Genomic DNA, 24,611 nt, shown 5'->3' with positions numbered 1-24,611 from the left:
ATTGTGGTTTAGTCTTTGTCTTCTCTCTGTCATGGGGCTACAGCTTACAGGCAAAGATTGCAACTTTGCATGGAATAACTGCGCGGCATTTGCATGGCGGCTATAATGGCGTATATTCCTAAATCCGCGTCATGTTGTCTGCAGAAGTTGTCGTTTGGTTCATTTCGTTCATCTCCAATTAAACACACTGGCACTACCCTTTGTTAGGTTTTATCAAACTAGTTACATCTTTTGTTCGAGATGTAATCAACAACATACTCGGTAAATGTGGTACATATAACATTACTTGCAACACATATATCTTCAGCTTATGAATTGAAGCTCGATTCCGCCCACACAAACAACTACGTTTGTTGCTTGACTGATCAACCTTATTATTATCAAAATTATTTGAACTATTTCAAAGACCCACCCAACGTGCATTTTGTTGTTGTTGTATGTAGATCTTTTTTTAATAAACTATAAGGGCATGCGCATAACATAATAACCACTATTATCCTGCACATATGACCTCATTCTATGATCAATTTTGGGATTCTTTATGTGCTTTATGGACCGAGACATCTCCAAAGGCCGTGTTGCAATGCTGTCTTTACTAAGCCAATTACAAGAACGACAAAGAAACGAATTCTCCTCTTCGAATGAGCTTTAAAATCTAAAAAGTTTCTTGGAGAAACACAAATGTTTAAGAGTTTAGGGTTTATGTTTAATTATTCTATGGATGAAGTCGTGTCTTTTCTGGTTTTCATGCCTTTTTGGGTGTTTGGTGACTAAAGTAAAAAGGGCTCTCTTGGTGGTTTAGGTATGAACAGAACATATGGAAGCCATTGGAACTCTCATAGCTGAACTGCTTCTTTTCACAGACAAAATGGCGCAATAAAACGTGGCTTAAAGCTCTTTTGCGCAATGCCCTAAACAAAACAAAGAAGCAAATCCTAGGGTGAGTATTCTGTTGTTGCAGCTAAGAAGGAAGCTCTTGCTTGAAGTTCAAAAACTCTTATAATAAAGATGAAGGAAGGAGAGATAACCTTAAATAGTAATTTGATTCATGAATTTACAATTCTAAATTGGTATTACAAGTATAAATTCGTATTCAAATTGTTTGGAGAGAGGCTTCAGCCTCACATGTCGAAGTTGATAACCAATCTAATAAAGCCCTATTGACAAGCTCTGGAACTTCATCATGTGGACAGTGCCCGGCCTGTAGATTTACCAAAGTTGTATTTGGATAAAACTCTTTGATTCTGTTGGCCTTGGCAGGACCAACCCACGGATCCAAGTCACCCCATACCAACAACAGCGGGCAAGACATCTTGCTTAAGACATTGTCTAGAGTATACTTGGTCTGGTTTGTCATGAACCGGGTCATCAATCTGCGCAAAACAAATAAGAAGACAACGTACATATGAAGGACTTAGACACCAATGTTCATGACCAAATTTTCAAGATCTCATTAATCTGCATCATTCTTATTCAGTGCATCTATATTAGATGCTTTCGTGTGAAAGACTAAAAGAGAGACAATCAGATCTCCATATACCGGTAATAGACATCTCCAGCATTTGGGTCAGCTGCTGGCATTGTTATGGATTCCACCAGGTAGTCATCCACATTGGAGGTATTTTTATACACCTGCGTTGGCAAAAATAAGTACTTAAAACATACAGTCAAAATATTTATCATGCATGTGGGAGGGCTCTTTTACAATGATTGCAAGAGGGTTAATGGCGACTTGCAATACGCTGTAGATTGGGATGAAACTGCCCTTATATCTGTGAGATTAGTTGCAAGAATGGTAGAAAAGCTTGCTAATTCATTTGTTTTACATACTAAGGATGATATATTCTCAGCCTTCAAGGAGAAGACTAGAAAGAGACTTACACTCTTTAAGACGGATTCAACTCGAGCTGGTTGCTTTGCTTGCCAGAACAAAAATCCAAGTATCACCCGCTGAAAAATTTCCTTCAGGGGCTTTAGGATGAACCTCTGCAGGGCTGTTTCCTCCTCAGACTTCTCGGCTTCACTATTAGGATTTCCAAACTGTCCTGCAGAATTGAGGAGCGCAACTCCAATTACTTGCTCAGGCAACCCTGCTGCTGCAACCAAAGCTGTAAAACCTCCAAGGCTGGAAATTTACAGCGAGTCAATAATCATTAGTTGAACTGCCATCTCAAAAGAAAACATGATAATAAACACATTGTCCAGCTTGCAATGATGAACTCAAAGAAAATTAGCCTCTTGTGAACAGATGCCAGAGTGAAGTTCTTAATTGGATAAGTTCAGGAAAACCTCAACTCAGGTTTAAAGCTGGTACATTTAGACAACATAGTTTGATGGTTCAAAAGTAGTGATCATCCCCATTCACGTTTCTTTGAAGTTTTCTAACTTAGTTACAAATGAATTATTAAAGATAACATATGTAACCAAATAAAGTTTAGATTACCTGTTTCCAACTAAAACTGTTGGTTCTTTCACTATCTCCTTCATGAAATCCACGACTTGATCCCTCCAAACCATGGCGTCGTATTCAATAAGTGCTTTCTCACTCCACCCGAACCCCAGTAAGTCTATAGCATAAACCTTGTATTTTTTAGCCAACTCTGGTATATTGTACCTGTATTATGGGAGAGAGTAAAAACTTATCAGCATTAAAGTATACTACACTTACAGCCACCATTAACATAAATGTGTAGCTAATAACACATTCAATGGACAATTGAGATTTAAGTGTTAAGAAAAACCAATTCCCTGCAATTTAAGGCCATATAACAAGTTGACAACAATTGGGTTTTAATCACAGAAGCAAAAGAAACAAAGAGGAAAATAGAAGGTGATGGTCATAAAATAGCAAACCTCCAGTGAAATGCAGAAGCACCAAACCCATGGATAAGAACAACAGGAGGCCCTTCTCCTTGCACCACATAGTGAATTTTGTGACCCCTCCATGTCCAAAAATTGTACCCCTCCGGTTTGAACGGTAGTCTTTCAATACCTATAGTGAAAAAAACATTCCCACTTAATTCAAATTAAACGCAGGAATTGTTCTAAAAACAAAAAGAACAAGCAAAGAGATTGATTAACCTTCAACAGGCTGAGTAGTCAAAGAAGAGCCCACAACTGAGAGTCCTGAAGCTGCAACTCCTCTAAAAGCAAAACCCCTCCTGCTCATTACACATTTGCTTCCTTCCAAGTAGAGCAACAAACTCATCAGTCACAAGCCAGAAAAAAAATTGAAACTTTTCTTGATTTGATAGAAAGATAAAGTCAATGAGCTTACTGTTGCACTGAAATGGTCTTGTAGGGGCAATGAACCTGCTTTCATGTACTGGGTTGAAGAGCTCTGTTCTAGCTGAAGGCAGAACGGCACACGAGGAAGACATTGGAAAAATGGTTGTGAAGGCTCTCAAAAATGAGTGTAATTTGTAAAGTTTTGAGCTTTTTCTGTGGTTGGTGCACGTTTCGAGTTGTGGAGGAGCGGCAGACACAAACCATCACATGAACGGTATGTCGTTTTTCGTTCTGTACAATATACCGCCATTTTGAGTCAACGGCGTCGTTTCTCGATACTCTACAGGTGATCGCGATCGTTTTATAACCCAACTGCAAACCGGTTTTCAAAATCCGATTCATAGACTTGCGCCATGGAAACTCCAGTGAGAATTCTCAGTCTAAATCGCCAGCTTTTCGCCAAAATGACGCCGTCCGCTCTTACGTTCTCTCCCAAACTTCTCCGACCCCCAAATCCCTTACTTCCATTTCACACTGCCGCTCGAAACGGCGTCGTCAAAAGAGCCCCCTTTTCTCTTTCTCTCGCACAGCCACGGTCCTCGTTCAACTTCTCCAACCATACAAACCCCTTTCAATCCCTCCTTTTCTCTCTCTCTTCCCAATTCCCGATCAACAACTTCAACCACTCTCTCTCGCACTCACACGACGGCGTTTTCACATGGAACCGAGCTTTCCAGAGTGGCATTGATGGAAATGTGGGTTCTTTCGGAACCCAAAAGCGTGAAGTAACCGTCGTCTTGCTGGGTTGGCTTGGGGCCAAGACCAAGCACCTGAAGAAGTACGTGGAGTGGTATAACTCCAGAGGCATTCACGCCGTGACCTTCGTTGTTGATGCGAGGGAGGTGCTCTGGTTTGACTTGGGCCACCGGGTCGAAAAACGGGTTTCAGATTTGGCCCACGAGCTCGTTTCATGGGTGGAGGAGAGGGTGGAGGATGGGAGAGAAAGGTGTTTGCTTTTTCACACTTTCAGCAATACGGGTTGGTTTGTGTAGGTACTCTTTGGTTATGTCTTTGCTGTGTAAATCTTTGCTTTCTGTTAGTACTGTGCTCTGATGCCAACAATTGGGTTTTTAGAGGTTGTTGATCTTTTTGGCAGATATGGCGCCATTCTTGAAATTCTTCAGGGTAGACAAGACCTGATGGAGAAGATTAAAGGATGTATTGTTGATTCAGGAGCAGCGGAGCCTTTTAATCCTAAGGTTCTTTCTAATCACGGTTTTATTACATTTTGAAATATTGGTCGATTACCATGTAAAATGTTGTGAAAATTGCATGAGTTTGTTTGCTTAGATTGTGCTTCTGATTTGTTTGGTCGAAGTTTTATCAGACAGATTTGTTTTCTATAAGACATTACCCCAATTTGGTTGAAGCTGAAATGACTTGCTTAGAACCCCGCGCAATGAAATTTTTTTTTTTTGGTTTCTCAATCGTGTGCCATGTTTCGATGGAAGTTGTGTAATAAATTGGATCAGAGGAATACATTTTAATCTAACTGGCCAACTATGCCTTTTCTTATGATTATACATTCACTGTGAGCTGAACTTGAGCTATATGTCTCTAATTAAATAGGATGTTATTTCGTTGAGCTGAACTTGAGCTATAACCTTCTTTAACTTGACAGGTGTGGGCAGCGGGCTTTTCTGTCGCTATCTTGAAGAAACGCAGCTCTTTAACAAGCCCTGCGGTTGAGGCTAGAGAACTGAATAAGTCTGAAGATGCAGTGAGCTTGTCAAAGATGCAAGAAGAGAAACCTCTGATAGTTGAAACCATGGTTCTGTTGGTATTAGAGAAGCTGTTCTCAGTTCTTCTAAAGTTGCCTGACGTGGACAAGTAAGTACTCTGTGTTCTAATATTTGTTTCAATATCTTGTTTTGATAGTTGATATATAATTGGCTGTAAAAGAAAATGGGCAGAACATCTCAATTAAAGGGGTAAACAATTGACTTAAGTTGCTTTCTGTTGGTTTTCTTGCAGGAGGTTGTCGAAAGTAGTTTCTATCCTCTCAGAAAACACTCCTTATTGCCCTCAACTTTACCTGTATAGTACCGCTGATGGAGTTGTTCCGCATCAGTCGATCGAGTTGTTCATTGCAGAGCAAAGGAGGAAGGGTAGAATGGTTAGGTCCTTCAATTTCGGCTCATCACCCCATGTAGACCACTTCAGGACTTTCCCCAACATCTACTCTTCAAAGCTCGACTGTTTCTTGAAGGATTGTTTAGCTACCTCTAAGACGACAGCATAAAATTCTGCAAATGCAGAGTGTTGTGCAGGAACTTATTTGAGGTTATAAATCAATTGATGATAACAATTTACTTAATCTTTATACGAGTGCCAGAATTCATTGGAAACTTGTGAAGTTTGCCTCATGCATCTTCTGAAGTTTGCATATCCCACTGGTTTATTGTTTGTCAAATCTGCTCACTGTTTGATGCGGCTCATTCGTTCATGTATGTATTGCTAGAGTAGAATTAGATTTCAAATTTGTGATGAAAGTTTCAACCTTTATATATATAAAAAAGTGCTAATCACAATCCCGTTTGAAAAATCTAAAAACTGTTTGGTATTCAATTTGAAGAATTTTTTGTAAATTTGAAAAGTGATGAAAACATGTTATGTTGACTTGCATTTCTAAAAGAAGTTTTTTGAATTACTTGGTGGTATTAATTAATTAATTATTTTTTTCTCAAAATTTAAAAGATAATTAATTAGGAGAAACAACAAAAGGCCCACCCATACCCGAAAGCCCAGAGAAAAAAAAAATGACCCACTCGTGAATGGAGCCCAAAAGTAAAAACCACAGGATGAAAATGGCGGGCAAGGCATACCGTCACAAGTTCACACCATCCAATTTCTATGGGAAAGTGAAAGAAGGAAGCCTCATCCTGAAGAAATTGCTGAGTAAAGCTTCATTCTTCGTCTTTTTCATTGTAAATTTTGATGTTATCTTCATTAAATCTGAGAAATTGTGTCCAAATTCCTTTAATTTTAATTTTCTTACACTTGTGCGGATGCGGTGAGGTCGGCTTAGATCGGAGGAAAAGTTCAAAATTTATTTCTTAGTTGAGTTGATTGCATTTTCGCCACAGTTAGCCACAGTTGGCATATAGAAAGCGAACGTTGAAAACTAAAGAACCAAAGCTCTTCAATTTCAGAGAGAGACGGAACACTTGCTCAGCCCCATACATAGGAGAAAAAGTTCAACTTCAAAGCATTAAAAACATCGTAGATTCTTACGTCTCAGAATACCACTCTCAACTCACAGGTCAGCTCTCTCTCTCTCTCTCTCTCTCTCTCTCTCTCCCCCTCTCAAGTTTGAAACTTTTTTTTTTTTGTTTGTTCATATTCTTGAATCAAGATTGATATTTTGTTGGACTTTCGGGGGATTTGTTTAGTTAATGGAACTGGGTTTGGCTTATTTTTAGCTTTTAATTTATAATTCTATTGGTTTCACTTGGATTTGGTTTGGGTGCCGAGGAAATTCAGGATGATTGGAATACCATGCTTATGTTTCTAAGCTGTTTGTATTTTTTCTCTACCGAGCAAATAATTGCAACTAGGGAAAGCTTCAAGCTCTTTGATTAGTAAAACGTCCAGGTTCATTGTATTCGAAGTATTGTTTTTTAACAATTTTTCAAAGCCAAAAAGGTACTGCTTTTTAAGTATTGATTTGTCATTTCATAACCCAAAAAAAAATTCACAAAAAGCAATGATTTGTCGTTTCGAACCAAAGGAAAAGAAATTAAAAAAACTTGTCTTTGCATTCTCTAACTACTACCAAACCAAACCCACTTCCCAGTTTAAACTCGCGCGTCAAAATGGCGACTTTGGAGGATTCGCTGGTGAATTCCAAGCTCTCTCCGCCGAATACATATGGAGCCGTGGTTCTTGGCGGCACCTTTGACCGATTACACGATGGCCATCGCCTTTTTCTCAAGGTTTCTTTCTCCTTCATTTTCTTTTGTTTGGGTTTGTGCATTTTAAGATGCTAAAAATTCCATTAAGAAATTTTTAATGGTATGGTGGAAATGGAACCAGGCAGCGGCGGAGCTGGCAAGGGATCGAATTGTGGTTGGACTATGCGACGGACCCATGTTGACCAAAAAACAGGTTTTTTTTTTTTTTTTCGATCATCATTCAGATTTTCACAAGTTTTGAGGATTTAAGTTGATTTGTAATTTTAATTTTAATAAATTTTAGTGGATAATGATTTTCCAGAATAGTTGTACGTAAGTGCTAAACTAGTAATTTGGAAGACAGTTTAGTTAGTTGATAAAGTGGATTTGATATTAATGTTGTGATTTTTCTACCCATTCTGGCAGTTTGCTGATTTGATACAACCCATTGAGGAAAGGAGGCATAATGTTGAAAATTACATCAAGGTATTCTGTTCAAGGAAATTGTTTACATTGCGGCTGGAATACTGTTTCTAAAAGAAGAGATTTTGGATTTGCATTTTTAGTAGAAATGATTTAATGAGATTTCAGACGTACCAATGCCCATGTGAATTCCACTAGTTGAATCATTTTTTTTTTAGCATTTGATGCAAGCAATTGCAACTGAGTTGTTCTTTATCCCTCATTTTGAATCATCTATCCAAATGCAGCTCATTCTGTTGTAGCTGAGGTTGTGTGTTTGAAATAGGTTCACGTGTTCCACCACCATGTTCATGCTCATACCCATCTACTTAGGTCTCTAGATTCAGCAGGTGGCCTTTGCTAGTATTTCATTTTGGTAAAGGTTACTGAAACTGGACTAGGCGGTGACACACATGGACACTCAACCTTGATATATCAGGGGAAATGCATTTAATAATTTCTGATGGTTTTGCTGCGGCTTGGTTGTTCTGTAAAAAACGTGTTCTTATCTTATGTTGTATAATGATACTCTCAGTCCTCAATTTCCTGCCAATAATTGCAGTCTATCAAGCAGGGGCTGGCAGTGCAAGTTGAACCTATTACGGATCCCTATGGCCCCTCAATAGTTGATGAAAATTTGGAGGCAATTGTTGTCAGGTTTGTTTCAGATTTACATCTGTTCTTTGAGTCTTCTTAATTCTCTGATAATGTTGCCCAGTAGCACTTCATCAACATTTAGATGGAAAGCTTGATATGCGAGGCCTTTGACTCTTGAGGTTCATGTGTTACTTTGGAGTATTGGTGTAGATCATCAACTGGTTTAATGTTCAAACCTAATCAGTCCGGCTTTGATCTGACCCTAGTTGATTTTACTTTTAAAAAGGGAATAAGTTGAATTACCTCAGCTTGCATTCGGCATAAAACTCATTATTGAGTCTCCCTCGCAGCGAGAGAGTTACTTCACTAATTTTCTAGATTTGGTTTCTGGCAGCAAGGAGACTTTGCCCGGTGGACTATCTGTTAATAAGAAGAGAGCGGACAGAGGCCTTTCACAACTTAAGGTTTGAGTTGGTTGCTGTGCATTTGATCTTTTTCTCTACGAAAAGTAGACTTCTTTTAATATTACTTCGAAAACCTTTATGATGCTTAGTCCTTAATTGTGGATCTTGTGCAGATTGAAGTTGTAGATCTAGTTTCTGAAGCATCTAGTGGAGATAAGCTTAGTTCAACAACATTAAGGAGCCTTGAAGTGGAGAAGGTGAAGAATCAACAGCCGGTGTAAACCTAGCCCTTACTTCTGAAAAATGTTTCTGGAAACTATGCAAGTGTAATGTGTCACATTGAAAGGCTTGAGGGTGAAAAATGTCTGGAAATAAGATTTTGTCTTTGTAGCAATCTTAAGTTATAATCTCCACTTGAGAAATTAATAAAATATTTTTAGACGAGTTCCTGGCACTTTTTAATATTGTTTCTATCACATAATTATTAAATATTAATTATTGTTGCATATTTCAATTGGATATATATTCATACAAATTAAAATTCTATCACAATCTTTCATAAATTGGTGTGATTGTATGTAATAAAATTGTGATAGTGATTTACGTATTCTTTTTTAATAACTTATTGCAATTATATTTATCCCATTATTTTCCCAGTACCAATTTACCCATTTAGCGTAACTATATTTTTTGGGCAAACATTCGGCGAACAGATAAGTCATTTTCTAATCCGTACCTGATATGGTTTAATGCATTTCCTAATTGCTAGACATATTTGAGTATAGCCGCGCGGCTATACTGTGGGTATACTCTCTAAATATATTTGAATATTTTAACATTATAGCCGAACGGCTGTACTCTTTTTATATATATATATTTAAAGCGTATAGCCGCGCGGCTATACTCTTGGAATTTATTCGAATATTTTAAACGTACAGCCGTCGGATTATACTGTTAAAATATATTAATATTTAAATAGTAAAGCCGCGCGGCTATACGCTTTAAACGTATAGCCGTGCGGCTATACTCGCTAAATTAATTTCCGTACAGGCTATACGAATAAATTCAATTTGCTTCAGAGTTTCTCCTTTAAGGTTCAAATTCCCTCAGTTCACGTGCTTAGCTTCAAGTTGTCTCTGCAAAATGAATGTGTTTCACACTAACCCTTTTCACGGCACTTGTTATAATTCTTGACCATGAAAATATGTACCATCAAAACTTGGTGGTTTGGGTTTGTACCTTTTAGATTTGCTTTTCACTGTCCACACTTTGATGAATACAATTTTAGGTCTAAAGAGGATTTTACCAATGTCTCTTCTAAACTTTATATACATGCATACTGAATGAGTGTTTCTTGCACACTGAATGAGATAGCTCTTATCATGAGCAACACAGAATGATGAAGGTTTATTGTATAATTTTTTGGGTTTTTGTTGTTGTTGTTGTTGTTGCTTAGGTTCTTTATACCCTTTTGGTTTCTCCTTGTATTTTATTCATATTACATGTTTCCTTTCATCAGGTGATAGATCCAGCCCTCTTTTGGCTTAAAAATGTGTCGGTTTATACACAATAGTAACATCATACAATATGCACTAGAACATGAGAGAACCTAGAGAATATCTTGTAGAACAAAAAGAAAAAAAATGAAAAGTAAATAATTCGGAGCGTTGTGTGTGATATAAAGTTTAGAAGAGACATTGGTAAATCATCTTTAGACCTAAAATTGTATTCATCAAAGTGTGGAATGTTTCAATTTTTGCATTTCATTGTGCTCTTGAATAGGAATCGTCTTAGCTCCTACGTAAACAACAGTGACTAGCCTCTTCACACGCTCCTCTGCAAGTGCGAGAGGCCTTTTTTAATTCACGTGACTTAAAAGTTTTTATTTTATCTTCTTTTTTTTCAATTCTATTTTTCTAGATGGTATAGCTTCAACAATGTGTAATTTTCTGGGCCAAAAACAAAAAAAAACAAAAAAAACAAAAAAAAAGGTGTTTTTTTTTTTTTGGTTGTCTTTTTCAGCTTAACCGAAGTTGTATTATCTTTTATATCACGTTCTTCTACAAATGGATAAAGATAAAAAAAAATGATTCAAATAATAAAAACCGTTTTGACTAACACCTCAGCAACGGCGTCATCCATGTCCACCGCCTTTCCAAAAGAACAAATATTAACGGCTACATATCGTCAACGACAATTTAATTTTTAAGCGGTTACACAAAGAAAACCAACCCAAAAGATTGCGATCCCTCCTCTCACTCTCTCTCTCGCACATTCATCGGAGAGTTTCTTCTTCTCTTTTCTTGGATTACATTTCTTCCAAAACCCCACTGTCAAAAATCACAGTGACAGTGATAAGAAAGTAACAGTCGGCGCTAGAAACAGAGCCATCAAAGTTCTTCAAGGTTTTCACGAAACCACACTTTTTATTTCTTCGTTTCTTTCTTTAATTCTTGTTCTCTGATAGGCCTCAAACCTTGAAATTGCGAAGTTTTATGAAATTGGTTTTGTTTGTTTTTGTGGTTTCTACATGGTTTTTGGTTCTCGTTGATTAGTTTTTTTCAATTTCTGTCTCATTTTCATGTGCGAAATTCACTTCTCTTGGAGCAGAGTAACAAAGAAGTGTTGTGTTCTTGAGAAGAAGATTCGGTTCTTGAATTTGAGAGGGTAATATACTCAGTGAATCTCTCTTCAGTTTCTACTGGGTTTTCATTTTCATATTGTTTGTTTTGTCAACGAGCGCATTTCTGTCCAAATTTCAATTTTTTCTGAATTTTTGCAGGTGGGTATTGCAAATTCTTTGAAAAGATGAATGATTTGATGACTAAATCGTTCTTAAATTATGTGGAACTGAAGAAACAGGCACAGAAGGACCTCGAAGCCGATCTTGATGTTGAAGCAGGCCAAGGCCAACTCAACCCGTCAGACCAAGAAAACCTCTCTCTGTTTTTCCAAGAAGTCACACCAATCAAGAGCGATATGGAAGAGATCACCAATCTCTTGTATGATCTTCAGAGCCTGAATGAAGAGGCAAAGTCCACCCACAGTGCCAAGATCCTTCGCGGGCTTAGAGACCGGATGGAATCTGATATGGTGGCAGTGCTTCGAAAGGCGAGGATTGTCAAGGCAAGGCTTGAAGCGCTTGATAAGTCCAATGTGATCAGTAGAAAAATTTCGGATGCGTATAAGGAAGGAAGCACTGTTGACCGGACCAGAATGTCCACCACTTGTGGCTTGAGAGTCAAGCTTAGGGACATGATGGACAATTTCCAATCTTTGAGAGAAAAGATTGTTGCAGATCACAAGGAAGATCTCAAGAGGAGGTACTATAGTGCAATCGGTGAGTTGCCGTCTGATGAGATGATCGAAAAGATGATTTCTGGAAGTTTGAAAGTTGAATTGTTTGAGGGGAAGACAGAATTGGATATGGGGAACAAAGTTAGACATGAGGCAGTCATGGATATCCAGAGAAGCCTGAACAAGCTTCATCAGGTGTTTCTTGACATGGCTGTTCTGGTTGAGGCACAAGGTGAAGACATTGACAATATTGAAGAGAATGTGGCCAATGCAAGTTATTTTATCAATGGAGGGACAAACAGCCTTTACTATGCCAGCCAGATGAAGAAGAAGAGTAAGAAATGGGTTTATTGGGTTTGGGCTGTGGTTCTGATTATACTTCTGGTTTGTGTCATTTCTACACTGGCTTCTTGAACAGAAAAGAGTCAGAATTTTTTATGTGGTCTAAAAACTGAAGTGGATGACAGTGTTGAGGGGTTTTAGGGGTCTCTGAATATTCCTGAGCTTTCTGAGCTCATAGAGTAGTTTATCTACCGCTTTATTGGCTGTTGCTTGTTGGTTGAGAAGAGTACTTCTCTTTATACATTTTGAGGTTCTGTTAATCGACAGAGAATGTTAATGAACTAGATTTGCTTAATTGAGTTGAGAATTTCAAACTATGTTTTGGTTAGTTATTTTTCCCTTCAGTTTATTTGGTTTCTTCCTATGTGCATAAACATGACACTGCTGCATCTTTGCTACTCTGTAAATTTCCCATTTTTTCGGGATTCAGAATTGGATTTTGAGTAATTTATATGCAGCTCATTGAAATTATAAAATCCATAGCTCTGCTTGGGAACTAGGCTGGTCGAAATTTGTTTAACAGCAATCCAGTAGCAAATTGAGGAGCTGGAGCTGGCTAGTGCAAATTGAGAGAGGGAGAGAGAGAGAGAGAAACACTATATTCAGAACGAAAGCATATACAGGATCACCCATTATTAGTAAGCTTTACTTGTTTTGTAGCTTCAAAGCTTTGAATAACACCAAATAAAAGACTCAAGGGAAAATAGATGATACATTATTTCTACAAAATTGAATAACAGTGATCAGCCTCTCTTCAATTGATGCTAAGATGCTGTGTAGCAGTCCAGGTATGACCAGGCTCCAGCTGGACGTTTCCAATCTGAAATGAACAGGGCATCTTACAGTTAGCATAAATAGAATCAATTTAGCAGTCTGATGAGTATACATACTGTCTCGATTATATCTGGAATCGGCAGTATTAGATAGGCAAACCCGTTTTGGTCAAGTGCAAATAGTCACAATTGAAGAAACAGGGAAGTTATTACCTTTGCATTTTCCACACAAACAAAATCTTTGTAGCATGCTTCCATCGTCAGATAGGGGTTCCACAAAACAGCATCTGTCCAACTACACGAGGAAAAAGAACAGGGGAGTCAAGCATGTAAAACAGAGTTATTTTGATAAAATCTTACCTAAACTTGTGAAACAGAGATTTACACTCACTTAGTGTTCTTGATAGATATTATGTCACCTAAGCCATTATCAAGATGCAACACATTAGGGGCTTCCAGGTATACGCAATCCACGAATCCAGGAAAAGTGACCCCATCCCTGTGTCATTAAGATAACAATCAGAAATGCCTAGCAATCTGTGCCAAAAGGGTTTCTAAAGATGTTGCAGAAAAGTGAATAAGCTATGATAAAAGCATTTTAATTATGAAAACCCACTGCCCCATTAACCTCATAAACTGTAAAAGAAAGAATTGAATTCATTTTGCTTTTGTCATGTTATAGAAGCATTTCATGAAAATGATACAGGCCTTTCTTCCTTGCCCTCCAATGGATTCTTGGGGTCAGGATCTTTATTCAGTGTTTTGCAGCCTTTCAAACCTTTAACCGATGCCCCTTGTGCAGAAGCCTGCATGATAAAGGCTAATGTTAATGATTTACAATCATTTTTCAACACTCATTTAATGCAATCAATTTCAAAATCTGTGCATATGGAGGTACGATTCCTAGTATTTTCAGACTTTTGAAGTCATTATGTACAATATATGAATTTCTCCTTATCTTTATTCTACTACATTAACTTCCACATTCAAATCTTCTAACAATTCCAATTTCTTTTTTTAATATATAAATCATTTCCACCTCAAATGAGTCCTCAACACTGCTAATTTCGTTATGCCAGAATGACAATTGAATCACTGGGGGAGAATATTATACTAAAGCGGAAGTATGTGTGCAATGCGGTGCTGAATGAAAATGGCTAATGTTAATGATTTACAATCATTTTTCAACACTCATTTAATGCAATCAATTTCAAAATCTGTGCATATGGAGGTACGATTCCTAGTATTTTCAGACTTTTGAAGTCATTATATACAATATATGAATTTCTCCTTATCTTTATTCTACTACATTAACTTCCACATTCAATTCTTCTAACAATTCCAATTTCTTTTTTTAATATCTAAATCATTTCCACCTCAAATGAGTCCTCAACACTGCTAATTTTGTTATGCCAGAATGACAATTGAATCACCGAGGGAGAATATTATACTTACGCGGAAGTATGTGTGCAATGCGGTGCTGAATGAAAATGGCTTGCTGTCCGTATTTTTAATTACAAGTTCGGTGGAAAGGCTCTTTGTTTGCAAAGTGACCTGCAATCATTGGAACGCATTAGAAGTTTTGTTAGCTAATCCACATAATGCAGAATTCAATATTGTGCATGTAGTTTAATACAGTACTGTTGTGTAGAACATGGTGCACACCAAGGTGGCAGTGAATTACCAGTGTGAGCTAGACAAGCATCATTTTTATAGAGAGATATCTGCAACTGACCTTGTACAAAGCTTGAAAGCTGAAATCCCACATGGAACGACTGTATTCACCATCCTTTAGTTCTAAAGTTATGGCAGGATCTCCTTGCACATTTTCAGAATCAATGACAGACCAGTCCAGGTTTCTTGCAAATCCGTGCTATTAATTGAAGAAACATCTCCAAGCCTCAGTACAATAGCAGAAGGCTGATAATGCAGTCATATATACATCATGCAGCCATAACAAAGATCTGGATCTCCAGACGGGAATCCTTAATGGAGGCAACAATGTCAGTAGACTCACTACCACCGTATCACATTAAGCAGTGTGATTTTGAAAATTTTACCAGGAAATCTATCAAACCTATCATCAAACTTCAAATCCTCGTAGTCTATATATAAAAATATCCATCAATTGCCATTGCTCGGGGTTTAAGTGTTTAGGTTTTTAATTTGCTGGCACTCATCAGAACGATGTATCTGATAGACCACTAAAATCAACTGAGCTCGTAAAATCAAAGATACAATTAAAGGCAACAATGCTGGTGGATTTGGAAACAAAAATAGAGTACCGTACCTGCTGAATTGTGCCTGGTCCAAACTGTGGAAAACAATGTGGAACGCCTCCACTATCCCAAGAGAGAATAGTCAGTATCTGACGAAAATCCCAAGCTTTCAGGCAAAATGACTATTCAAAGGAACTCAGACGCTTAAAACATACAAACACAAAGGCAAGTAACCAGATTTCCAAACTAAACCAAGTGAGGTTTGTGAATGAAATGATCATTTAAATTGTTCTCGTTTTAGCACACATTACAAAGTCAACCGGTAGCTTAAACCCAACAGATATAGCAAGAAGCATATTGGTTTGTATGGCTCAAATCTAAACAAAAACATATAAAGCAAATTACTTTCAAAATTGAAAGTCAAGAAAATGAACCCACGAAATCCAAAACAACCTGATTGGTTTTTTCTTATTGAAGACAGCATCAGGTCGAACAAAAAGGAGGTCCCTTCCATTTGGAACTTTCCAAGACGTAATGCAACCACCAAACAGATATATATCTGCCTCACTGCAAAAACAAATTCACAAATTCACAATCAAAGAGTCGATCTTTCATTTTTCTATGTGAATTCAGCAACAACCCACAAAATCAATCCAATGCACCTGCCACCAGAGCTAGTCAAAACGACCATGGGTAACTTCTCTTCACCCTCTGCAAATTTCACTCCTGTAGTAGCAATCTCTGTGTTGGCACTTGCAAGAGCCATTGCAGACGACCTTTTTGGTGCTTGCCAATACCTGTGTGGGTGTGTTTTGTGAGTTTTACAAGTAGCAGATGAGTTACCGAATTGAATGAGAAAAATTAACCCACCGGTTGACTCGGCTGGAGTTTGGAGTAGTCAGGGTAGGGAGTGAAATGAGCATAGAAACCATCGCCATCTTCTTCGAGTGGGTTGGTTTGTGTGACTCTGTGGTTCCGCTCCATATATCTTCTGTGATTGTTAATCAGATCAGAGTCAATGGGTGCCACCACCCGCCAAGCCCAAGTATCCCAAAATAGAAATTCGGATATTCTGTTGTTTTGAGTGGCTCTCAGTCTTAAGATAAAACCAGTGATCTGGCTCAATCCAGTTTTGTTAGTGGGTTGGACCAGCTTGATGCTCCTATTGCTCAAGCCCAACATCAAGGAGTTGTTCTTTCTTACAATCCAATCATAATTTGATGTTTCAGTCTGAGTTCATTTAATGGTCGGTTTCGTATCATAAATAAGTAAATATTCAGGACAGGGAAAATAAGTGGTTATACTTATACTAATAAGGAGGGAATCCTTAATAGTCATTATTTCAATTGCAGAGTTATTAGTAGACCGCAGGATTGAATTCGAATGGACGAAAATGGATTTGCTTAACCCTGTTTTGACTGGTCAACGCAGCCCAATCAATGACCCGAGCTCCTTGTTTAATGGTGCTGTTGGCCCATGGACCATGATGAACAAGTATTGTGCCAACAACACGACCCTTGGGCTCAAACAGCCCAAATTTGGCTAACAGAATTGCAGAACAAAATCAGCAGTTAATTGAGATTGAGAACTGAAATTTGTAATCGATGCCAGGAGTGGGATCGCTGGTGAAGGGGCCTCGGGCAGTGAACGTGATCATCCAAAGGTTACAGAGATGTATGAGCAGCACAACCGGCGCTGTGATGAGCTTTGGAGACGGAAGCCATGGAGCTCTGGGTTTGCCCACTTCCCTCATGGGCCTTGGTGTGGACGCTTACGAGCCTATTCGGGTCCCTTCTCTGCCTTCTGATGTCACCAGCGTCACCGCCGGACACTACCACTCGCTTGCTGTGACTTCCCAAGGCCAGCTCTGGGCTTGGGGCCGAGACCTTGAAGCCCAGCTCGGCCGTGGTCTCCCTTCTCCCAGGTAAAGCTTTCAGCTTTTCAGCTTCTTCGAGCTCTAAGAAACAGCACAAGTTAACCCTTTTTTAGCCCTTTCCATATGTATTTCTTTTGTGTTGCATCGAAAGGGGTCTTGTGCTAATTCATAACCGTGGTCCTATTTTTGAGTCAATAGTTTCTTCGGGGTACTTATATGTTTTGTATGTATGCATGGCCAAGATTAACCATGAAAATGCATTTTTTTTGTTTTTGTTTTTGGGTTATAATTAGAAGCCTCTTTTTAATGGAGTTGTTGATAGTTATCTCGCTAATGAAAAATCATGGGATTTTTTAGAGTTTTTCTTTGACTATTTCCTATCATGCTTTGATGTGTATTATGAAATGGTAAGTTACTGGATGTTAAGCTTTTGTTATTGGTGGCAGAGATTCATGGAATGAACCAAAGAAAGTAGCAGGGTTGGATCAAGTAAATGTTTGTGCTGCATTTGCATCTGGTGTTGTTTCTGCGGCCATTGGAGATGATGGTTCTTTGTGGGTTTGGGGAAAGTCGAAGCGCGGCCAACTTGGTCTTGGAAATCAAGTAACGGAGTCTGTGGTGCCTTCCAGAGTTGAAGCACTTGCAGGAGAGAAAATAATTAAGGTGCGCTCTAATGCTTGAGGTAGGAGTTTGTTATACACTATGATGCAACAATTGACTCACAATTGGCAGAAAATAAATAAATTGCAAAAGCTTTGCCTAGGATGCTTAAATGTTGTTTACTTCATAAGAAGGAAGTTTTTGGGGCACACATGTTCTTTGGCAGGTATCGTTTGGTTGGGGGCATGCTCTTGCACTGACTGAGGATGGAAAGTTGTTTGGTTGGGGTTATTCAGCTGATGGTAGGTTAGGAAGCATTACAGAATCTTTGGGGACGTCTCTACTGGAATCACGGGGAGATTTGAATAATAGGGAACTGTCAAGTTCAACAATGGAAGCTGCTGAGAAGCTGGTTTTAGAAGGGATGGCGAAGGAGAATAACATGCCAATAATTTGGGAACCTAGTTTAGTGAGAGAACTACATTCTGTTGACGTTGTAGACATTGCATGTGGTTTTGATCATTCATTAATTCTTTGTGGTAGGTAGTGTTGTGTTCATTGATATGCTTATACAGATATAGATATTCATGTGTGCTGTTTTTTCTAACTTTAAAGTTTCAGGTGATGGAACACTACTAAGCTGTGGGAGCAACGTATATGGTCAGTTGGGCAGAGAAAAACAGGATTTAGGGTTGTTTCCTGTTGACATAAGCTTCCGTCCCACGTATATAGCATCAGGGCTTGGCCATTCTTTGGCGATTTGCCAGGTTCCATCATCAAATGTTATAGGAGGGGCCGAAGGCATTGTGACGTGGGGGTGGAATCAGAGCTCTCAGCTTGGAAGAGGTGGATCTGAGAATATTCCGTTGGTGATTGAAGGATTGGAAGGGGAAATTCCTGTCACAGTGTCAGGAGGGCGTGTGCATTCCATAGCTCTCACATCCAAGGGAGAAGTGTGGGTTTGGGGTTGTGGTAAGAATGGAAGGCTTGGGTTAGGAAGCTCCTGTGACGAAGCTGAACCAATATTACTCGACTCTGTAGAGGGTTGTCAAGTTTTACAAGCAGTGTCCGGATTTGATCATAATCTCGTCCTCATTGCCGAATGATGTGTATGACAGAATGATTGTAATTGCATCATTTTTGCAGTTTTGCCTATGTCTCTTTTCTGGCTTATATTTTCCAATGTATTTGTAAGTTCATCCGAGCTTCTATTAGGATATGATTATTCAGGTCAAAGGGAGAAACAAAAATATAGATTGCTGAATGCTACATTTTTAAGTAGAGATGGAACATGTGCGACTAATGTAGAGATTAACGTTTTATCTTGTTTTCCTTCGTCATTGCGGATTGTGAATGCCTATCTCCTAACTTTGATCCCGTGGGTCTTCAGAATGTTGTTATGTCTGCATCTCCAAATTTCTTGTGGTACATACCTTTTGATTTTATTTTTCTTTATGTAATTTTCTCTTTGTTGTGACATTATGGGGTTCAAAGTGACAATGTTATATTATGCTGGATAACGTTCACAAGGCACAAGGGAATAGCAGATGATAGGTTCTGTAAAGCTTCAACCCATTTCAGGTTGAGATCAGAATTCAAAAAAGTGGCCATGTAAAGATGCATCAGAATGGAAGTACACAGTATGTGGTTATATAAACGATTCCAGTATCTTTTTTTCTTTTTTTTTTGGGTCAACAAAGATATCATAAAAGTCAACCGGCAAAGGCCCAAAGGGGAGCCAAACCCAACCAAACAAACAGAACAGACACACCAAATTCCAGTATCAATCAGAAGGAATATGATGAAAGGAAACAATTATTACACAGAATATTAGTATGGTGTAATTTGTTACATTTCCAGTCTAACACAAATTGATTCTTTTTAACTTTGATAACAGTTTGTAATCCTCAAGAAACCTTCTGCAACTTTTGCAAGAAGTGTAAGTAGGCTATTGTCCAACTTAAACCAGATTGATACGAACACAGTCCATGCGTCATCAGCATGGCGGAAGATCCTTAGGCACAGGCAGAACAGATTGATCTGATCCTGGTCCATCTTCTACCACGAATGCTGTTTTCAGTCCCCAGCCTGTATGAAGCTCCAGATGACAGTGCATGAACCAAACGCCTAGACATTCAAACAGGAAGCAAAGCATATAATAAGTAAATAACCTACAAGTAAGTAAATGTGTTACATGTAACATTACTCGAAATAATTATTTGCAATTGTCATACCTGGATTATCAGCTCTAAAACGAATGGCAGTCCAACCACCTGTGGGAACTCCTACTGTATTTCTCTCAACAGGATCAACCAAGTTGTATTTAGCAGGGTCCTTGGCGGGATCAAAATTCCCAATCCCAGTTCCAACAACAAAGAAATTGTATCCATGGAGATGGAATGGATGTGTCTCAACTGTTAGAAGGTTGGTGTCCTGCAACACCAGCTCAACAGTAGAGTTGAAGGCAATCTTGCTCAGCCTAGTCCCTGTGGAAGTCCCAAGATTGGCTGTAAGTGGTGCACCGGTATAATTGAAAGGAGTTTGTGGGCTATCAGGGAAGTCAGTTTTGAACACTCCCTTGAGATTGAAGTAATGGGCTTGTAGAAGCCCAACCTGAGGCATCTCAAAAGAGATATTGTTCAAGGAAGCAACAAATCTTGTTCCATTAAGGCAAGTTGGGCAGGATTCTTTTCCAAAACCAATTGTGTAGAAGAGCTTTCTGTCAACTTTGAGAGGAACATTTGCTGGAAAATTTGGAGTGTTTAAGCTCTTGAGTTTCTTGCCGTAGCTTAAAGCAAAGGATGTGTCATTAGAGACAGGCAGTTGAGGAAGGCTTGGTAGAACAGTGTTGGGGATGCCTTTGTATTGGAATATTCCTGTGGCTGCCTTGTTGTCTATGGGAACTGGAGCATCCATGAAAGGCCTAGTAGCCATGAAGTATCTGCCTGAAGCTTGATTGGCTTGTACCAAAACGTTTGTGGTCTGACCAGGTGCAATTAGTATGGCTTGAGTAGTGAATGGTTTTGTGTACACTGCATCAACCTCCACCACTGTTAGGTTGTGACCGGCAATGGCGAAGAAAAGTTCATCATTGAGAGCAGCATTGATAATTCTCAGTAGATAGGTCTTCCCTTGCTCAACCTCCATAACAAAAGTATCTAAACCAAGAAAAACAGAACAAAATCGGAATTAGAACTTCTGCAATTTGCATGCCAACCACCTTTGTGGTTTGGCCTTGATCCCAAAATTTCATATACTTGTGTTTTCTCTGATTAATTGTGCTTACGTTTCTCAGAGCAAGGAAACAAAGGCCCTGGCTTCCCATTGATTGTGTGCGCGTCAGAGGTGTTTGGTGCCAATCCCAAGTTGTTTGCTTTCTTGACAAACTCTTCCACATCGACATTCCACCATTCTCCGAGTATAATTTCAGCTTCCCTGTGTGGTTGTGGGAAAGGAAATGGGGTGCCTTGTTTAGGCATGATAACAATTGCACCATAGACGGTGGCCCTCAACCAAAGAATGTGTGCATGCCACCATAGAGTTCCTCTTTGCCCTGTTACATTGAAGTCATAAGTATAGCTGCTTCCGGTCTGAATTGGACATTGTGTTATATAAGCCGGTCCATCTGCCCAACCGTTTCGATATTGCTTCAGTCCATGCCTGTAAGAACATATATAACTCAATCAGCTATAAGCTAAGGCATGCTGATTATTTGGTTTTGATTTTGATCACTTGTTTTTTTGGTTAATTATTTAGTTCAACTCTTACCAGTGAATTGACATGTTGTATTGAGCATGGTTTGTAACATTGACGACAACTCTGTCTCCTTCCCTGACATAGATGGTCGGCCCCGGAAACCTTCCATTTACAGTAACAATGGATTTTGCATGGCATAATCTACTCACATTCTTCACTTGGACCTGTGAAAACACAGAGGATGTTATCAATTGGAAAGCCATGCACAAAGTACAACTTTTTTTTTCTTTTTCAATATGTTGTTTGAAGGTTGTATGTTTGTGCATGCAAATGATATTAGAGCATTTGAAACAACTCACATCAAATTGGTATTTTTTTATGGCAGCTTCTGCTGGAGAAGTGATTAAGCCAAGAAACCCAAAGCAAAGAAACACCAACCCACAGAAGAATCTGTTCCAGCAGCTGCTAGTCATTTTCTCTCTGTTGATCACAACTTCAATTGTGGTGTGTTTATTTGATGAGGCAATGTGGCAATGAGGCATGAAGACAAAGATGCCAAATATATTTATATGAATGTGCAGAGGCAAATATGTTGCATTTCTTTTGAGTTTGTTAAAGGGGTTTGTGTGGCTCAGTAATTAGGTAAGAATTGTGAAGGTGATGTACATGAAACCGTGCAAGCAAAACACTGAAAGGGACACACATTGCCTTTGACTGACTTAAAGGCTGGGATTGCTAAACCAAGGAGAAGATTTTAGAAACCTGAGAGTTAAAAATGGATAAAGATATACTTGAAAGATGCATTTTTTATAATTGCACCAACCAAACCCCCCAAATCCAGTTCTACAAGCCCTGCTAAGCTTTACCTTCAAGGGAGGTTCTTGCAAAGTGCCATCTATGCAAATGCTTCACTACTGTTGTGCTTATGTGGGTCAGATGTCATTTTCCAGAGGAGTTATTTGTAGCTAGAGTGCTGCCTACTAATCCTATGGGCCCCTGGTATATCAGAACCTTTTTCTTTTTTTTTTCTTACTTGTTGTAAGCTTCATTGGCATTTCTTTGATATCAGAATTATGGTTGTTTATGCGTATTTTGGGGCTGTTTTCATTAAGGTACTTGGGAAAGAGGCTTCCTCTTGCTTCTAGCCAACTCCATAAGGGAAAAACAAATGGAACAAACACACACACACACATACACATATATATATATATAATATACATATATAAAATATAGCGTTATTGAGCTTTAGCAGGCCTCCATCATTGAAACAATTCCCTGCTGCATTTTAGAATATGCTTTTATATGAAGCACCAATGAGCTTTCAACTTGGCAATGGCATAGGTCCTCTCTACAATGAAGCAAAAAACAAGGTGGAGTGGCATAAGCCCACGTCTGACAAAGAAAAAGGAGGATATGATAAAACATAAGCCCACGTCGAACCGGAAGACCTCATCATCATACATATCCAACAAGAAACAAAGTGAAGGAATATTTTAATGTTGAGCAATAAGAATAGTAGTGCTCCTGAAACACTGCGTTGACATGTACGACTGACAGTCATATGTGCACGTCTTTTTTAATACAAATGATATTGAGAGATGATTTTCTCACAATATTGTCAATGTATCATGCAAGTTCGAACTTAAGACTACTGCACGTGCCAAAAAATGCTGATGATTTGGCAAAGGATCGTAGAGTCGCTCATATTATGATGATGATGATCCCATCAGCTGGCAAGAGGCTGTGAAAAACAAAGAGTACATAGTAGGATGAATATGGTGCCCAAGTCTCAAGTTCCAACCTTATCGAATGTGACAAGTCAATCAATTTTCACACGTGGCATGCCTCGTGATCAAGAGGCCTATCCAACTAAGGCAAGAAAAAACCAGTCTCTTCTCCTCATAATTCAGCTGAGACAAATTAAAGCAAGTAGGTCAAGAACATGGCTTGCTTTAGTGGAAGTGCACACTCTTAGGCTCCACTTCATCAACCCCGCTTACCCATTTTAGAACTATGCATGCAAACAACTTGTTCTCATCGTGAATAACTGACATACAAGTACCCAAAAAATATTGAAGACAAAAGAACTATATTGAGATTTGAAATTGATAAGTAGAGTTTGGTACATTTGTGGTGAATATAAAGGATGGTTTGGGACTGTTTGTTTAGAAGTATTTATGCTAATAATACTTCTAGTAAAAGTGCTTTTATTATAAAGATATGAGTATTTCGTCGAATTGACCCTTCAACTTGTACCTAATTATCAATTTATTCCATAACTTTTTTTTAATTAAAAAAAGAACTTGAACTAAATTTTATTCTTAATTTTCTCCGTCATTCAAATTCTCAACATTTCATCTAATTTTCTATTAAATTATTAAAAATAAATTATTATTATTTTTAGGAAAAAAAATTAAAGAAAGGAGAAAATAAAATAAAATAAAACCCCCTCCTCACCCTCGTCGCCTTTCTTCCCCACCATCGCCATCACGCCTCTCCCCACCATCGTAGCACCTAATCGACTTCCGACCTAACCCCGACCCAAGACCACCCATTTCCCCATTGTCGCCTCCTTTCTCAGCAGCCCACCCTCCCACATCCACCACACTCTTTCTTTCCCTTACAAATTTACTCTACACACCCATTCACCACAACCAGCCCCTCATCTCACCGACCCAGAACAACTCCTCCCAATCTCCCAGCTTAGCCACTCCAATGCCACTCCAATCCTCAATTGAAATCATAGCAACCAATGACCACCCTCTTCCCCACTCGCAACTCACCCCCACATCGAAAAAACAAAATAGAAAACCTTATCCCCACCCACAGACCCAAACCAATTCGCACCCCTTCCCCTATAATTTTTTGTCCCCCAATAGCCTTTAAGGTCCAGACCCCTTCACCTCACAAGTTCATCATCTCCTCACCCAAAATCTCGACCCCAAATCGCACAACTCAATGGATTCAAGATCTAAACAAATGGGGTTGTTTGGAGGGTGGGGGAGAGAGAGAGAGAGAGAGAGAGAGAGAGAGGGATGAGTCGGAGGGAGGGAGAGAGGGAAGAATGAGTGGGTGGGTTCCACCCCTCTATTTATTAAAATGATTTTTTTTCATTTTATATGTCATATTATTTTATTTTACAATGTTTAATTATTTTAAACATA

The 24,611-nt window shown here is 38.8% G+C and overlaps 6 protein-coding genes across 9 annotated transcripts; 3 read left to right on the top strand and 3 right to left on the bottom strand.

The window, feature by feature from the left end:
• Nucleotides 1–1,003: 1,003 nt before the first annotated feature.
• On the bottom strand, nt 1,004–3,434 carry LOC117634897 (pheophytinase, chloroplastic). Of its 2 annotated transcripts, none has more exons than XM_034369172.1 (7): nt 3,278–3,434; nt 3,082–3,183; nt 2,854–2,992; nt 2,444–2,614; nt 1,882–2,125; nt 1,541–1,632; nt 1,004–1,373 (listed from the first exon to the last, which is right to left on the bottom strand). In XM_034369172.1, the coding sequence occupies exons 1-7, from the start codon at nt 3,378–3,380 to the stop codon at nt 1,094–1,096; spliced, it is 1,131 nt and encodes a 376-aa protein (XP_034225063.1). In that variant the 5' UTR covers nt 3,381–3,434; the 3' UTR covers nt 1,004–1,093. The 2 variants fall into 2 exon arrangements, with proteins under 2 accessions (XP_034225063.1, XP_034225064.1); XM_034369173.1 differs by having other exon boundaries at nt 3,082–3,179; nt 3,278–3,367.
• A 98-nt stretch (nt 3,435–3,532) lies between these two features.
• LOC117634724 (transmembrane protein 53) lies at nt 3,533–5,609 on the top strand. Of its 2 annotated transcripts, none has more exons than XM_034368921.1 (4): nt 3,533–4,276; nt 4,385–4,487; nt 4,910–5,118; nt 5,263–5,609. In XM_034368921.1, exons 1-4 carry the CDS (start codon nt 3,642–3,644, stop codon nt 5,528–5,530), a joined length of 1,215 nt encoding a protein of 404 aa, XP_034224812.1. In that variant the 5' UTR covers nt 3,533–3,641; the 3' UTR covers nt 5,531–5,609. The 2 variants fall into 2 exon arrangements, with proteins under 2 accessions (XP_034224812.1, XP_034224813.1); XM_034368922.1 differs by having other exon boundaries at nt 4,166–4,280.
• Nucleotides 5,610–6,192: 583 nt separating this feature from the next.
• Nucleotides 6,193–12,546, top strand: LOC117635906 (syntaxin-112-like). The gene is given in 8 exon segments (XM_034370287.1): nt 6,193–6,550; nt 7,085–7,223; nt 7,324–7,395; nt 7,608–7,667; nt 8,206–8,300; nt 8,635–8,704; nt 8,818–8,977; nt 11,427–12,546. Coding segments are annotated over 7 exon segments (1,506 nt in total). The 5' UTR covers nt 6,193–6,550; nt 7,085–7,103; the 3' UTR covers nt 12,356–12,546.
• Nucleotides 12,547–12,884: 338 nt separating this feature from the next.
• On the bottom strand, nt 12,885–16,317 carry LOC117635948 (putative glucose-6-phosphate 1-epimerase). The gene is made up of 10 exons (XM_034370343.1): nt 16,146–16,317; nt 15,938–16,072; nt 15,729–15,842; nt 15,347–15,398; nt 14,792–14,929; nt 14,512–14,610; nt 13,765–13,862; nt 13,448–13,555; nt 13,270–13,351; nt 12,885–13,103 (listed from the first exon to the last, which is right to left on the bottom strand). The coding sequence occupies exons 1-10, from the start codon at nt 16,211–16,213 to the stop codon at nt 13,038–13,040; spliced, it is 960 nt and encodes a 319-aa protein (XP_034226234.1). The 5' UTR covers nt 16,214–16,317; the 3' UTR covers nt 12,885–13,037.
• A 504-nt stretch (nt 16,318–16,821) lies between these two features.
• LOC117634208 (ultraviolet-B receptor UVR8) lies at nt 16,822–19,128 on the top strand. Its single transcript, XM_034368181.1, has 4 exons — nt 16,822–17,199; nt 17,598–17,814; nt 17,978–18,290; nt 18,373–19,128. The coding sequence occupies exons 1-4, from the start codon at nt 16,880–16,882 to the stop codon at nt 18,855–18,857; spliced, it is 1,335 nt and encodes a 444-aa protein (XP_034224072.1). The 5' UTR covers nt 16,822–16,879; the 3' UTR covers nt 18,858–19,128.
• Nucleotides 19,129–19,418: 290 nt separating this feature from the next.
• LOC117634207 (laccase-11-like) lies at nt 19,419–21,973 on the bottom strand. Of its 2 annotated transcripts, none has more exons than XM_034368180.1 (5): nt 21,803–21,973; nt 21,520–21,733; nt 21,038–21,411; nt 19,986–20,909; nt 19,419–19,878 (listed from the first exon to the last, which is right to left on the bottom strand). In XM_034368180.1, the coding sequence occupies exons 1-5, from the start codon at nt 21,918–21,920 to the stop codon at nt 19,748–19,750; spliced, it is 1,761 nt and encodes a 586-aa protein (XP_034224071.1). In that variant the 5' UTR covers nt 21,921–21,973; the 3' UTR covers nt 19,419–19,747. The 2 variants fall into 2 exon arrangements, with proteins under 2 accessions (XP_034224071.1, XP_034224070.1); XM_034368179.1 differs by having other exon boundaries at nt 21,520–21,671; nt 21,807–21,973.
• Nucleotides 21,974–24,611: the final 2,638 nt, after the last annotated feature.

This window comes from Prunus dulcis, chromosome 7, assembly GCF_902201215.1.
Source record: "Prunus dulcis chromosome 7, ALMONDv2, whole genome shotgun sequence".
In the NCBI taxonomy this organism is placed as follows: Eukaryota; Viridiplantae; Streptophyta; class Magnoliopsida; order Rosales; family Rosaceae; genus Prunus; species Prunus dulcis.
Note: the sequence above shows the minus strand (reverse complement) of the source record. Positions and strands in the feature narration are given on the sequence as shown.